Genomic DNA, 12,967 nt, shown 5'->3' with positions numbered 1-12,967 from the left:
ATAAATAGAAACTTATGTTCACTTGAAAATAGTAAGTTAGAGAAAAACACAAAAAAAATCAAGTGGTCATTCTCCAGAATTACCTATTTGTAGAACTCAACATCTTGGTTGTATCTTAGGGATAAATTTGTGATAACCCTTTAGTAACAATAGTTTGGGGGGCAAATATTGTCTAAGGAAAACAATATTGCACTTCCAAGTTATCTATTTTCTATTTGTCTTTTGTGTTAACCTTGTTTTTCCATTATTATTTTGTGTAATATCCCCAACACTATTATTATGGCAAAGAGATTAAAAGTTGTTTTGCATAATGGTAAAGTTTTTGGAAAAAGAAAAAAGAAAAAAATTGGCTTAGTAATTGTTGATTATCCTAATATTTTTATCTATCATAGGTTTATCTCTCTCAACAAGATCATCAAGTTCCTTCATCATTGATCCATGCATTCCCAAAGTAATTGCATTACATACCTGGTACATTATGCATCTTTGTAAAATTCTTTGGTACTTCATATAAATGATTAATGCATATATTCATCAAAATGACTTCAATTCAATTTATAAATGCATTAGTCTTAACAAACTTTTGGACTCATGTGCATCAATAATCTGCTAAAATAAATAGATTCCTTTATTTTATTTTTATTTTTTAAGCTCTATATACAACTAAACACCTTGTTTATATCACACTTTTAAAAATCCTTGACTAATTGAAAAATCATCATTTGATTATGTTATATATTGGCTATACTTTAGTTACTTTTTTGCATTTACTCAAACATACAAGGCTATCTTTAGTCACTCTTGATTATATAATGTTGTACTGACTTCACATGACAATTAAATGCCATGAGGCTTATTTGTGGCACTAATGGAGACCTTCTATATAAAAATATTAATCTTAGAAACCAATGAAATATGAGTAATTCATTTAATACATGTACGTACTTTTTGTCTTTTTTTTTTTTTTTTTCTATTCCCTTCATTGTTGGTTAAACATTGGATAATATAAATTGAACTAACGAATATAGTCAATTCTTGGATGGCTCTTTGCAAAGAAGTCACATGTATATGGTCCTTGAGCATTAAGATATTTGAAATTTTCTCAGCGCCTTAAGCTTTTACTGTTCTCTATTACTTATGAATACATGATTACAACTTTTTCCTCTATATAATACAATGGAAATTAATATCACAATTTGAAATAATTTAATTATTGGAATTTTTGAGACTATTGAAGTATCTTATAAAGGACACATATAAAGTCCAATCAAAACAACAGTACTATTCATGTATAGTTATAATCCTTGCAGTACATATATATATATATATATATATATATCATTGTATATATTTTTACATTTGCAGTATCTTTTAATTTTTATAGGACTACTGAAAAGGAAAAACAGCTAAATATCACTGAAAAGCACCATCTCATAGCTTCATTAAGCTCCCTGGCACGAACAAAAGAAAAATATTACTGAGATTGCTTTAATAGCAACTTTGGTTTAAACGGTGATGTCTTTTTTTTGCCTCTTATTATCGTTTCTTTCATCTAGAGATTAAAAAAAAAACTATCAACTAAACAATGGAAATGTGTAACAAACAATTGATGCAGTGATCCAATTTCTAGATAAATGCAACAATATGCATTACAAAGTTGGACCAAAATTTGTGGTACACGGCTTGCAGTAAGTGTCACAAAGTCACTGGTGTGGACTACAATGAAGAATTTTCATGCTTATATTGCAAGGAAAAAGCTATTGCAAATTTATGTTATGTACACTACTAAAAATTCCTTGTAATACTAATGATATGGATAAATAAAAAATTGATCTTTTTATCTAATTGATTCTTAATTTCATTGTCCAACTTCAGATGTCGAGTTGAAGTTAAGTTGGACCATACAACTGGACATTTGATGGCAACTCTATCTGGAGATGTTGCTGAAATTTTTTTTATCATGCTCAACAATTAAGCTAATAATGGAGACTACAAAAGTATTAAAATCATAACTAATCTTTAAATAAATAGTTTATTCATAGAAAATTTAAAAGCTAAATTTTCTACTTTTTACACCAAAATATAAGAAACTTCGTATTTTTAATGCATGATCTAAGCTTTTGGCACTTTGTGAGAATAATAAGTTTTATGTTCTAAGGGAATGATATTTGATTTGGCCTTTTGGATTTTGTGTCAAATTAGGGATTTTTTTTTTTTTTTTTGGGATTTATATATTGGAGGAGTTTCTTGGAGAGTTGGGATTTTTGTCTCTTTGGAGGTTTTTGTGGTTCTCTAATGTAAATTTAGAATCTTGCAGCTTTTCCATTGGTATTTAGTGGATGATAATGTTTTGAACTCTTAGTTATTATTGATACTGTAGAGTTCAAAATTTTAGTTCCCAGTAAGAGATGTGCATAATGCCCATGTCTATTGAGTGTACTTTTTTGGTTATAGGATGAAATCAAAAATATTAAAAGCTTTGTCAAGCTCTCCTTTGTTAAGAAGTTTCTCATCCAAGTGAGAGCAGTAAAGTTGGACATCCCTGTAGAATCACGTTATAAGTTCAACATCATTGCCAAAATAATTTGCCTCAAGAAAATCCATGAAAATGAAGTTTAAAGCTCTATATAATACAAGCCATGTCCTTTTGGAACTATGTTAAAAAAATAGGCACATACAATAAGACTAATAGATACAATATTTTTATATAGAATATCACTTTGTCTTTTGATATAACTAAATGAAGTGGCCAAAACATAACCTCATTTTTGTTAATCCATGTGCCTATTATTAGAGTCAACATTTTGGAGTTCTTTTTGCACATTGGCGCTTTTCAAAGCACATATATATATTTGAAGTATGCTAATATATTACGTTGTGATGTCTTATGTTCGCTATTATAATCTTTGTGTTTCTTTCAAATTAATACGATCGCTTTAATGTCTCTTTGGATGGTAAAATATATATGTACTTTAGAAATCAATTGATTTATATTTTGGGTTCATGTTAAAAATATAATCTAAATTTAAACTTAAGGTCTGTTTGGATACTGCTTATTTGTTAAAAACTTAAAACTGAAAACACTGTAGTAAAAAACCCACACCTATGGAATTAATATATTATAATACATTGATCAATACGACAAAGTAGTAAGTTAATGCCATGGGAAATAATATTATAGTGCTGAAAATTTATTACTGAAAACACTGTAGCAAAAACCTCATATCTATGGAATTAATTTCAAAAGACCCACACCTACGGAATTAATACCAAATAATATTATAATACATTGATTAATACGGCAAAACAGTAAGTTAATGCCACGGGAAATAATATTATAGTACAATAAATTTAAGTGAATAAACTAGAGTGGCTAAACTCTATTATCAAATAATATTATAATACAATAAAGCTTAAATTGTTATGTTCGCTAGACTGTTTGCCACCAACGGATGGCAATGGTAGAGATTGGTGGTGGCAAAGAGTACTAGAGGTGACCCGTGGCTGATGGTGTCAAAGACTGGTAGTAACTAGTTGCCATCTGTTGTTGCCAACCGGTGACCAATGGTACCATTCAAAAGACAAAAGCAAAGTTCGGTAAAAAATTTAGAGAAATGATATGTTCACAATATTTTTACAACAGTTTTACAACAAATTTTAAATGACAGGTTGTTACTGGTTGTTATTGTTAGGACAAAAAAGTAATATTGGTGTTAGGTTCAAATTTGAACCAATAACAACTAACCACCTATAATTTGCTGTGAAAATATTGTAAAAATGTTGTGAACATAGCATTTCTCAAAAATTTATTACTCAAGCGAGCAAACTTAGATTCGCTACATTTTCCATTAAATACAATACTAAGATAGGGGAGAGGGGGAAAAAGAGAACAAAATCGAAATGAATTCTAAATTGAATTTTCATTTTTTTAAATAGATGATGCAAGTGACAGCATTTTCCATCCATAGAACCCATTTAAGGAAGGTTAATTAATTGGGCAATTTCCCTCACCCCAGAATGCAAACAAACCAAACTGTGACGAACATTCTGAACTAAATTTCTTATTGGAATGCACCAATTACTATAAATAAGTCTTCAAGTGCTATTTGGATTCAAGTCGGATGATAAGTAAATATAAAAAACAAAATAGTAATACTTACTAAATGCTTTTTATTTATATGTCTTAGCATTGCTAAAATAAAAATCATCTTTATAATGTACTAGTTTGTCATTTCACATTTGCCATTTATAAAGACAAACAGTTATTTTAGCTCTAAGCTTTATAACTGCAACTTACCAAACACCTACAAATTTTCAGTAATAGATCTTTTTGGAAAAGCTCTACACAATAGCTCTACTTTCGACCACAATCCAGACTGGCCCTTAAGACGCTAAGAAATCATCCACCTTTACATTTGTTCCCCTCGATAAGAATTTCATGCAAATGGGTGGTTTGACACCTGCCAAAGCGAGTATTGAACTTGGTAGAGTCCAAATCCCATCACCACAAATCAACCCAGATGCTACAGCAGGTCCAAACGCATCAGCCTTAGCCTTATTTATCTTCCCCCACACAAACAGTATAAAGCTCCCTACACACATATCAATGGCAAAGTAAGATCCAAGATAAAAGGGTATTGCCATTGCCATAGGAAGTGGAATATAACCAGCCCATTTCTTTCCCACTGCATCTCTAATACCGTTAATAACTACGGCTGCAATAAAGAACACGTAGCAAAGTGTGAGGCAGTGCTTTGGCAAAGCCGAGAACCCCTGAACACCCAATATCGACATGTTACGGTAAACAAGAGCATAAGGTGCAGGGTATTCTGAACCAGGAAGTCCAAGACCACTAAAAGCCTTGTAGAAGAGCCAGAAGACACAAGGAGAAACAACGCAACCCATTGCTGTTCCAATAATTTGACTCACAAACATGGACCTTGGTGAAGCCAATGTCATGTAACCTGTCTTAAAGTCTTGCATTAAGTCAGATGCTGTGGACACAATGTTCATCATGACCCCACATGCTGCCAGACCTGCCAGAACTCCACCATGAGAAGCACCTGCCCATGCACCAATCGTGAAGATAGCTAGCTTTCCATATGTGGATGCTAGGGACCAGTCTGTTAGCCCACAACCATAAGCATTGCAAAAGGCTAATGGTGGTGCTACGATGTAAATAACAACAATGTAGTACCATTTGAGCTGATGAAATATATGGGGAAGTGTTGCAGCAGATATAATTGCTATAGTCACATAACCAGCTATGGCAAGCCATAATGGAATCTGGTCCTTGAGAAATAGTTGGGTCCGAATTTGGTCATCATAAGACTGTGATGGAGTACTCTGAAGGGAGGAGTTACCTGCTAAAGGGATAACTACACCTGAGTCTTTCTTACGAAGTTGTTTATACAAACCCAATAGAGTTCGACTAAGGACTTTAAGGAAATTGTAGAGGCCATCACCAAGAATCATGGCTATAGCTATGAAGACCTACAACAAAGGAAAGAAGCAGAAGCTCATAAGCCTTCTTAGTGCCAGCAATTAATACTATAGGCTTTTTATAAAAGTCTAACGAAACAACAAATTTCGTAACATTTTCCCAACTGTTGAGGTGGAAGATTGGATTGGTGTAAAATAAAAGTGATGCTAGTGAAAGTGATGTTACGTTTTAGCAATTCAACAAGTTATGTATGTTGTGTCTTAGCATTATTGTACTTATTAACTTGGAAATTAAGATGAATTACCTGGTAACCTTGCAGGCCATGTAGGCTACTTGGGCTGAGATCTGCAGAGTACCAAGAGCCCTTTCTGTTCTCTATGAGAGGCCACATGATACCCCATGAAAGAATTGCTCCAACAAGTAGAGATATGTTAATTAGATATGGACAGATCATTCCAACACCAACATAAGTAGCTGAGAAATCAAAGTAGAACCTGGATTTCCACAAAAACTTAAAATTAAAATAAAGATAAACGACTAGAGTTGCGAGGAACACCAAATGCCCTCATCATTTATTTAACACCATTTTGACCACCAAGCTTAAACAAAGATAAGAACTAAATAAATTACCCAATAAACATAGCTAATTGTTTATTGATAGTTTGATACGTGTTGTTGGGTATCAAATTTCTTCTTCACGGGAGAAGCATGAATAGAATCAACATTAGTATCATTGCACCATCCAATTAAAACAATTGCAACTCAATACTCATTCTCTAGATTTCCTCAGCATATGAATTATAAAAATGTATACTTGAATACAAGTACTAAAGGAGAGTTACATACCTGTGTTCATAGGCTTTGAGACCAAAAGTAGGAAAGCTTACAAATCCACAGTCGTCACCTGCAGTGAAGAACCATTGGAAGAAACCCCAGAGAAAGCTAAAGGAGAAGAACTTCCCCAATGCTTTCACTTGTTTTCTATAATGAAATAATGGTAAAAAATTGTTATCACCAAGTCAATGTTCTATGCAATAAATTAAAAAGGAAAGTATTTTGATGAGGAGTGTCATGGCCTCACTTTGCTAGCTTGGCACCCTGAGGCGTGTGAAAGCTGTTGATAAGATGGGCAGTTGCAGTGCCACTTGGATATATCAATTTGAAGTCTATGATCATAATCTGTGCCATATTGTACATTAGATATATTCAAAAAGTATAGAGGACATAAAAAGTTAGAAGTCGGAAACGAAACCGGATTCAATCATATTGTCATTTTATATTACACAAGTTCATGGACATATGCATGGCAAAAGTCAACCCCAATTACTATATATGTATAAAAAAAAGATGCCTAACTTTCATGGATTTGACTTCAGAGAGATGAGATAAATCATAAATGAAAAGCATGATCAAGCGATGGAGGAGAATTCTTATATATGTATGAACTTTTGTTACTTCTCTTTGCAATAAAAATGTCAACTTTATATTGATTGACAAACCCATGATTTTTTATATTGGTAAGTTAAACATGCATTCAATGAGTTTTGATCCATGGCCTCAACCTTTATCCCATTATAAAAGGAGAAGGAAGTTTCAACTATACTATAACTCATAGGTGATTGACATACTCATGGTTATATAACGTATTTGGAAAATATTCTTCCAAATTTATGGGTTCTTTCTCCCATCTCCGAAAATTTTGAATTACCATATGTCGTAGGCCAAAACACTATGCTATTTTTACTCTTCCATAGACTGACCCCCCAAAAAAAACCAATGCTAATTTTGCTAAGACCATTGAAAAAGGTTTTTAAGCCCCAAAAAAAGAAACCATAATTCCTCTTAAAAACACTCTCACCTTCGAATCAACCCCAATGTATAATTCATGGAGGAATACAGAGAGATAGAAAGGCATGTTGCGGATTTAAATATGTATGAACTTGTAGTAGTAGAAACTAACAGAAAAGGATACCAACAAGTCAAGCAGTAGTTGAAATATGTATTGGTCAATAAATGGCTCTTGACTAGTAGTGCTGGGTTCTTTGTATGTTACCTTTCGAAGAGGCACCACCGAGAAGAGGCCAAGAAAGCTAACAACAAAAATAAACCCAATCATCCAACCTAATGCTGGGTTCTTAATATCTTTTGCACTGTTATCTTCTGAAGATTGTTTAGCAACAACTTCACTCATTCCGAAGAGGTAACTACCGAAGCCGCCTGCTCATTCAAACTCAACAAAAGATAGTTTAGCAAGATATGACCTGGGAAAAAAGATTGTATGGTTCTCATACGAATGCAATTTAAATTTTGAGTATGATTGACACAAACTTAAGGATTCGATCCATTACAAGATATTCAAAATCCTCCATGTAGGCTATTAAAAATCTTGAATTAATGTTGCATAAAATCATATCTTAATTATTTAGAAGATTCATTCCCCCTAACAAATCTCTCTCTGTCTCTCTCTCCAGTAGGAAATCTGACTAAAATAGCATATGTGCTTCAGCTGATGTTATAGTCCTTTGAACTGAACCAAATCCAAATATATATTAGGGAGTAAACTCTCTTTGAAACAAACTAATCAATGAAAATGCATTTCGATATTTGCCAAAGACGGCCAGTTAGTAATCCAAAGTCTAGCACTCGTGTAAGGAAAATAAATACTTTTTTTTTTCCAGAGATAATTACAAGATGTTGCTAACTTCGCAGTTCGAACTCTTTTCCTCTTAAGCCTCCAAGCACTTTATACTTAGAAAGATGTCAATTCAACTATAAGGCATTTGGCATACATACCCTTTTTTGATGGTGTTAAGTAGGACTAAATGAAATTACAATGCTCATCATCATCATTCTTCATAATGTTAAGACTTAAAAATAAAGTTGAACAAAAGTATATTTGTACTTTAAGAAATAATAGAATAAATATAAACTAAAAATAATTTATAACAAACGAGGCATTTAATAGGAAGCAATTGTTAGATGTTAATTTGTGTGGTAAAGTGTAATTTACAAAAACAAACCAAAATATTTAACTTATTCGAAGTTTATAATAGTAATATGATTATAATCATATTCATTCCTTCCTCTCTGCAAACATCCAAATAATTTTTTTAAAATATAATAATCTTTAATAATCACTATGCCCTCTTTATTATAATTTTCATTCTTTTTATCTTTTTTTTTTGTTTGTTTGAGGTAAGAGATAGATATCTATTTTCTTATACAAAATAAAAATTTTACTATAATTTAATCTGAGCTTTACAAATATTCTTTTTTTATCTATTAATAAAGCACAATGCAATTCTCCCCTATATATCTTGGAATAGATGCAGCCATGTCACAAGGTGATAGGATACCATTGAATTGATTATCCCTTCATCCTTTTCATAAGCCATTAAAGTTCACATATTTTTGGTCAGTTTGGTTTCATATTCATAGCTTAATTTCTTTACTTTACGAAACTACTTTTCCCCCGTATCTAAAAAAAGGCACCTCTCTTTCCCCCTTCTATCTATTATTGTCTAACAATATTTCTGATTCTAAAAAGTAGAGGCTGTGGAGGGACCACAGGAAAAGGATACGGGTAGAAATAGTATTATTATTATGCGACGAAATATCCACACGAAACACTAGAGAGAGATTTTAAGAAAAAGGTTGACATTCATAAGAATCAACCACCGCCTAACTGAACTAAAATTAGGTCTTTGATCAAACGTGTGTAATTGGACCAACCAACTAGCAACCCACAATTGTGAAATATTAACTCACGTCATAAGGGTCACGTGGTCCAATTAAATCACAAATTTTCTCATAATTCTTTAACATCCATGCTAAATTATGATTACCATTTTTCAATTGTAGTACTTGTATTTATTTTGTAAATTATATATCAAGTTTCAATTCTGTACCTTTGAACATAATAATAATAATAATATTCTCGCCCCCAAAAAATCGGTAACACACTGTTAAAGCCTTAAAGGGCGGAGTTCCAAGAAATTATGAAATCTCAATTCCAGTAGCTTCAACAAACTTTAAAAACCAACGCCAAAGCATTATATCATTCAAATTACATGCAAAGGTAGGGTGTGGCTTGTGTCCAATGGAAGTTTTCACTGTACACGTTGGATGGTGGACACGTGTTCGAATCCAGACGTGTCTTGTGAAAATTTTCACTGAACATAAGTCTTATCCTAAAAACAATCATGTTTACATATTGAGAGCGTTGTAATTCAATGGTTTTCTATGATCTGCTTTCTATAAGAAGAATTATGGTAAGCAACACTATATTCAAAAGAAAATAATATATATATGTTTGAGCATAAAGAAATCTGACTTTGTGGATTAGGATAGGTTTCAAAAATATTTTTTGACAACATGAAATGAAAAACCACACATATATATCTTTCAGATCAAACATTAATATTTATGAAAAACAGTTATATATTTATATATTGTAAAGAGAGAAGCCCATACCGCTAAAAGCAATGCCAGAAGAGGCGACAACGCAGGTCTGAATGACAGTGTTCTCCTGCCTTGTAAAGGGCTGCTTTAACATCCCAGATTTCTCAACAAACTTGGTCCAAGTCTTGAGGAAGAAGAACCCCAAAAGCCCAGCAGAGACGTTGAGGGATGGTATAATCCCAGTGGTCAGGTTCAGCTTCATAACTATGAAGGTGAACAGAATAGCCAACACGAGGCTCACCACCAAGGCTCTTACAGTCACCTGCTTTTGCCATGGAGGCACCTCTTTGCTAGCGAAGATTTGCTCTATGGACAATGATTCCTTGGCTGCTGCTTCTTCTGGATCATCCTCCTTTCTCGTGGTCATCTCCACCACCTCGTTATTCTCTGTTAGTCCCATTATGCGGAACTAATTGGGTGTTTGAATGGTTCTTTTGAGTCTATATGGTGTGCGTCTCGCTCTCTATATGGTGTGCGTGAGAGATCAATTATTAGTATGGCGCCGAGCAGTGTAGTCTATTATTAAGTACGTGTACTGTACACACTTAATCAAATCTCATGTTAAAAATAAAAATAAAAAGTAATAATAGTAAATTAAAAATATAAAAATGGAAAAGGTTAACATAGGCAAGGTTGAAGAAATATTTTTTTAATTTCTTTTAAAAAAATTATTAAAAAAAAGGATTATTTTCGAAGTATTTTATATTTCTTAGAAATATTCTGATAATAGGTGGACATTTGTTAATGAATCAATTTTAAAAAGTTTTGATACATTTTTTATTAAATATAAAAATTTGTAAAAAAATTCAGTTATTTTTTTTTATAAAAATAAAATAAAAAAATAATTTCTAAACCAATACACTTAAAATATCTATTAACTATTTCTTTCATAAAAATGCTATTAAAAGTTTTTAAAAATGATCCTTTAATAGATATACTAAAAATATTAACCGGACAAAAAAAATTATGAGCATGTTCATCGAGCTCGAGCACTTCAAGTTGTGGGAAAATTGTGATCGATAATAGCCTACAGGTCGGTTGTCTTTAATTTGAATGTATTTTTGGAAATAAGTGCAGTAATTGGCTAATTACTGCTAATGCATTGTTGTCATTCATTGGCATCTTGCAATGTCTTACCATTTATATCTTTGGGTAAGGCTTCTGTCCAAGAAATTCAAAAAACGTGTGTGGCTATTGGCAATGTCTTACCATTTATATCTTTCTTTCCTTTCATTTTTTTCCAAGAAATTCAAAAGACGTGTGTGGCTATTGGCTACAGCGTTTGAATGCATTGAAATTGGGAGTCTCTAATTTTTTATTTTATTTTTGGGAGTCTTGATTTAAAATCATATGGAAATATTTTCAAAATTAATTAATAGGGAGCTACATTTGGAAATATTGAAGGATTTTTAAATTACATTACTACTAATTAACCAATGGTCTGGCCCCTTGTTTGTACTTTTGTACCACCAAAACTCATTAACAGCTCAGACTGGTTCAAAATTCCATCTAAATTTAAAGATTTTGATCCAACTTGGCATTGAATTGTTATCACATTCTAAAAAAACAAAGAGAGGTGCTACGTCCACAACATTTTTACAACATTTTCACAACAAATCATAGGTGGTTAGTTATTATTGGTTCAAATTTGAACTTAACACTAAGATTACTTTTTTGCCCCAACAATAACAACCAGTAACAACCTGCCACTTAAGATTTGTTTTAAAAATGTTGTAAAAATGTTGTGGACATATCATTTCTCAAAAACAAATAGCATGTACCACATGCATTAATGCATACATATAAATACATTTAAAATTAAACACAATTTTTATCATGAAAATATAAATAATTAGTCAAGTTATTTTTTTTTAAAAGTAAATGTAATTAGTCATGTAAGTGCACAATTGCACCTGGACCCAAAGATAATCACGGGCTCAGGCCCAACGAGCCTTAAACAATAAAATTTGTAGAGTGTGAGCTTGAAACCTAGGTTAGAAGTGCTGAGAGCTTGATAACAGGTTTTTAGAAACAAATATAGGTAAATAACAAATGATGATTGTAAAAGGATCTCTTCGGACTCGAGCCGAGGACTGCTTCTTTATTATTCCTCTTTCTTCCTTAAAGATTACAATTTCTTAATTTTCTTTCTTAGTTTTCGATCCCCCTTCTCCTTGGCCTTTACCCCCCTTTTATACTTCCTTCCCTGATACTTTTTGAACAGTGACTAGAAGTTTCCACCTCACTGTTCAAGGATCACATCTCCATTAATGCGGCCAGGGAGGTAGGTGCAGAGCCTTTAATGCGGAGGTGGCAGCCTTTACTCTTGATATTTTCTTTAATACTGGTGCATCTAGAAGGTTCAGAATGTCCCCTTTTAACCACTAGTCTTTCCAGAGTTGTGCCTTGACCTTTATAATGAAATCTTGAGTTCTCTTGAATCTGTCCGAGGTGAAACTCTCCCTCGGCCGTATCCTCGGACCCTCGGCGTATGGGCCAACTCATAGAGTTTAATCCTGGAGCAGGTCGACCCTCCATGTTACAGCCCAAAGGCCCATATGCCCACTTGGGTCCTTTTACTCCCCACAAGTCACATATTGAAATTCTTATATAGATTTAATACTACTTATGATCATTTTTTTCTAATTTTTAATAAGATAAAACGTGTGGTGATTTTTTTTTAGAATACAAAGTATTTTTAACACACACACAGAAGAGAGGAGAAGATCTTAAAGAAATTGATAGTGGTGATTTTTATTGAGTATATGTGATTGATTTTTTTTTTTTAATTATATAGTTCATTAACATTAGATTTTTAGTATTTTACACTCATTAATTCACTTGGCACAAAAACTAAAAACTTAAGTGAATACATGGGACAAAGTTAAGTGGATAATCATGGTGTGGTCTCCACATAAATTTAGGCGTATAGCAAAAAATTGGATCGTAGTTTCAAATTTTAATTGAAATTTCCCTAAGTTTTACCTATTAGTATATGTGTGTATATATATATATATATATATATATATATATATATATATATATATATATATATATATGGCA

General features: G+C 32.4%; 1 protein-coding gene across 1 annotated transcript; it reads right to left on the bottom strand.

The window, feature by feature from the left end:
• Nucleotides 1-4,211: 4,211 nt before the first annotated feature.
• LOC142621912 (putative metal-nicotianamine transporter YSL7) lies at nucleotides 4,212-10,333 on the bottom strand. The gene is made up of 6 exons (XM_075795287.1): nucleotides 9,917-10,333; nucleotides 7,497-7,660; nucleotides 6,525-6,622; nucleotides 6,290-6,424; nucleotides 5,748-5,937; nucleotides 4,212-5,493 (listed from the first exon to the last, which is right to left on the bottom strand). The coding sequence occupies exons 1-6, from the start codon at nucleotides 10,302-10,304 to the stop codon at nucleotides 4,384-4,386; spliced, it is 2,085 nt and encodes a 694-aa protein (XP_075651402.1). The 5' UTR covers nucleotides 10,305-10,333; the 3' UTR covers nucleotides 4,212-4,383.
• Nucleotides 10,334-12,967: the final 2,634 nt, after the last annotated feature.

This window comes from Castanea sativa, chromosome 1, assembly GCF_040712315.1.
Source record: "Castanea sativa cultivar Marrone di Chiusa Pesio chromosome 1, ASM4071231v1".
NCBI classification, from domain to species: Eukaryota; Viridiplantae; Streptophyta; class Magnoliopsida; order Fagales; family Fagaceae; genus Castanea; species Castanea sativa.
The sequence above is the reverse complement of the archived record's forward strand: the minus strand, read 5'-3'. Positions and strand labels throughout refer to the sequence as shown.

Bases quoted from the DNA above. Each gene is read 5' to 3' on its own strand.
- LOC142621912 (XM_075795287.1), bottom strand. From the start codon at position 10,304: ATGGGACTAACAGAGAATAACGAGGTGGTGGAGATGACCACGAGAAAG. The intron at 7,661-9,916 runs GTATGGGCTTCT...TTGAATGAGCAG, and splicing joins TTCTGGCATTGCTTTTAGCG to GCGGCTTCGGTAGTTACCTC. The intron at 6,425-6,524 runs GTGAGGCCATGA...ATTTCATTATAG, and splicing joins CAGGGTGCCAAGCTAGCAAA to AAAACAAGTGAAAGCATTGG.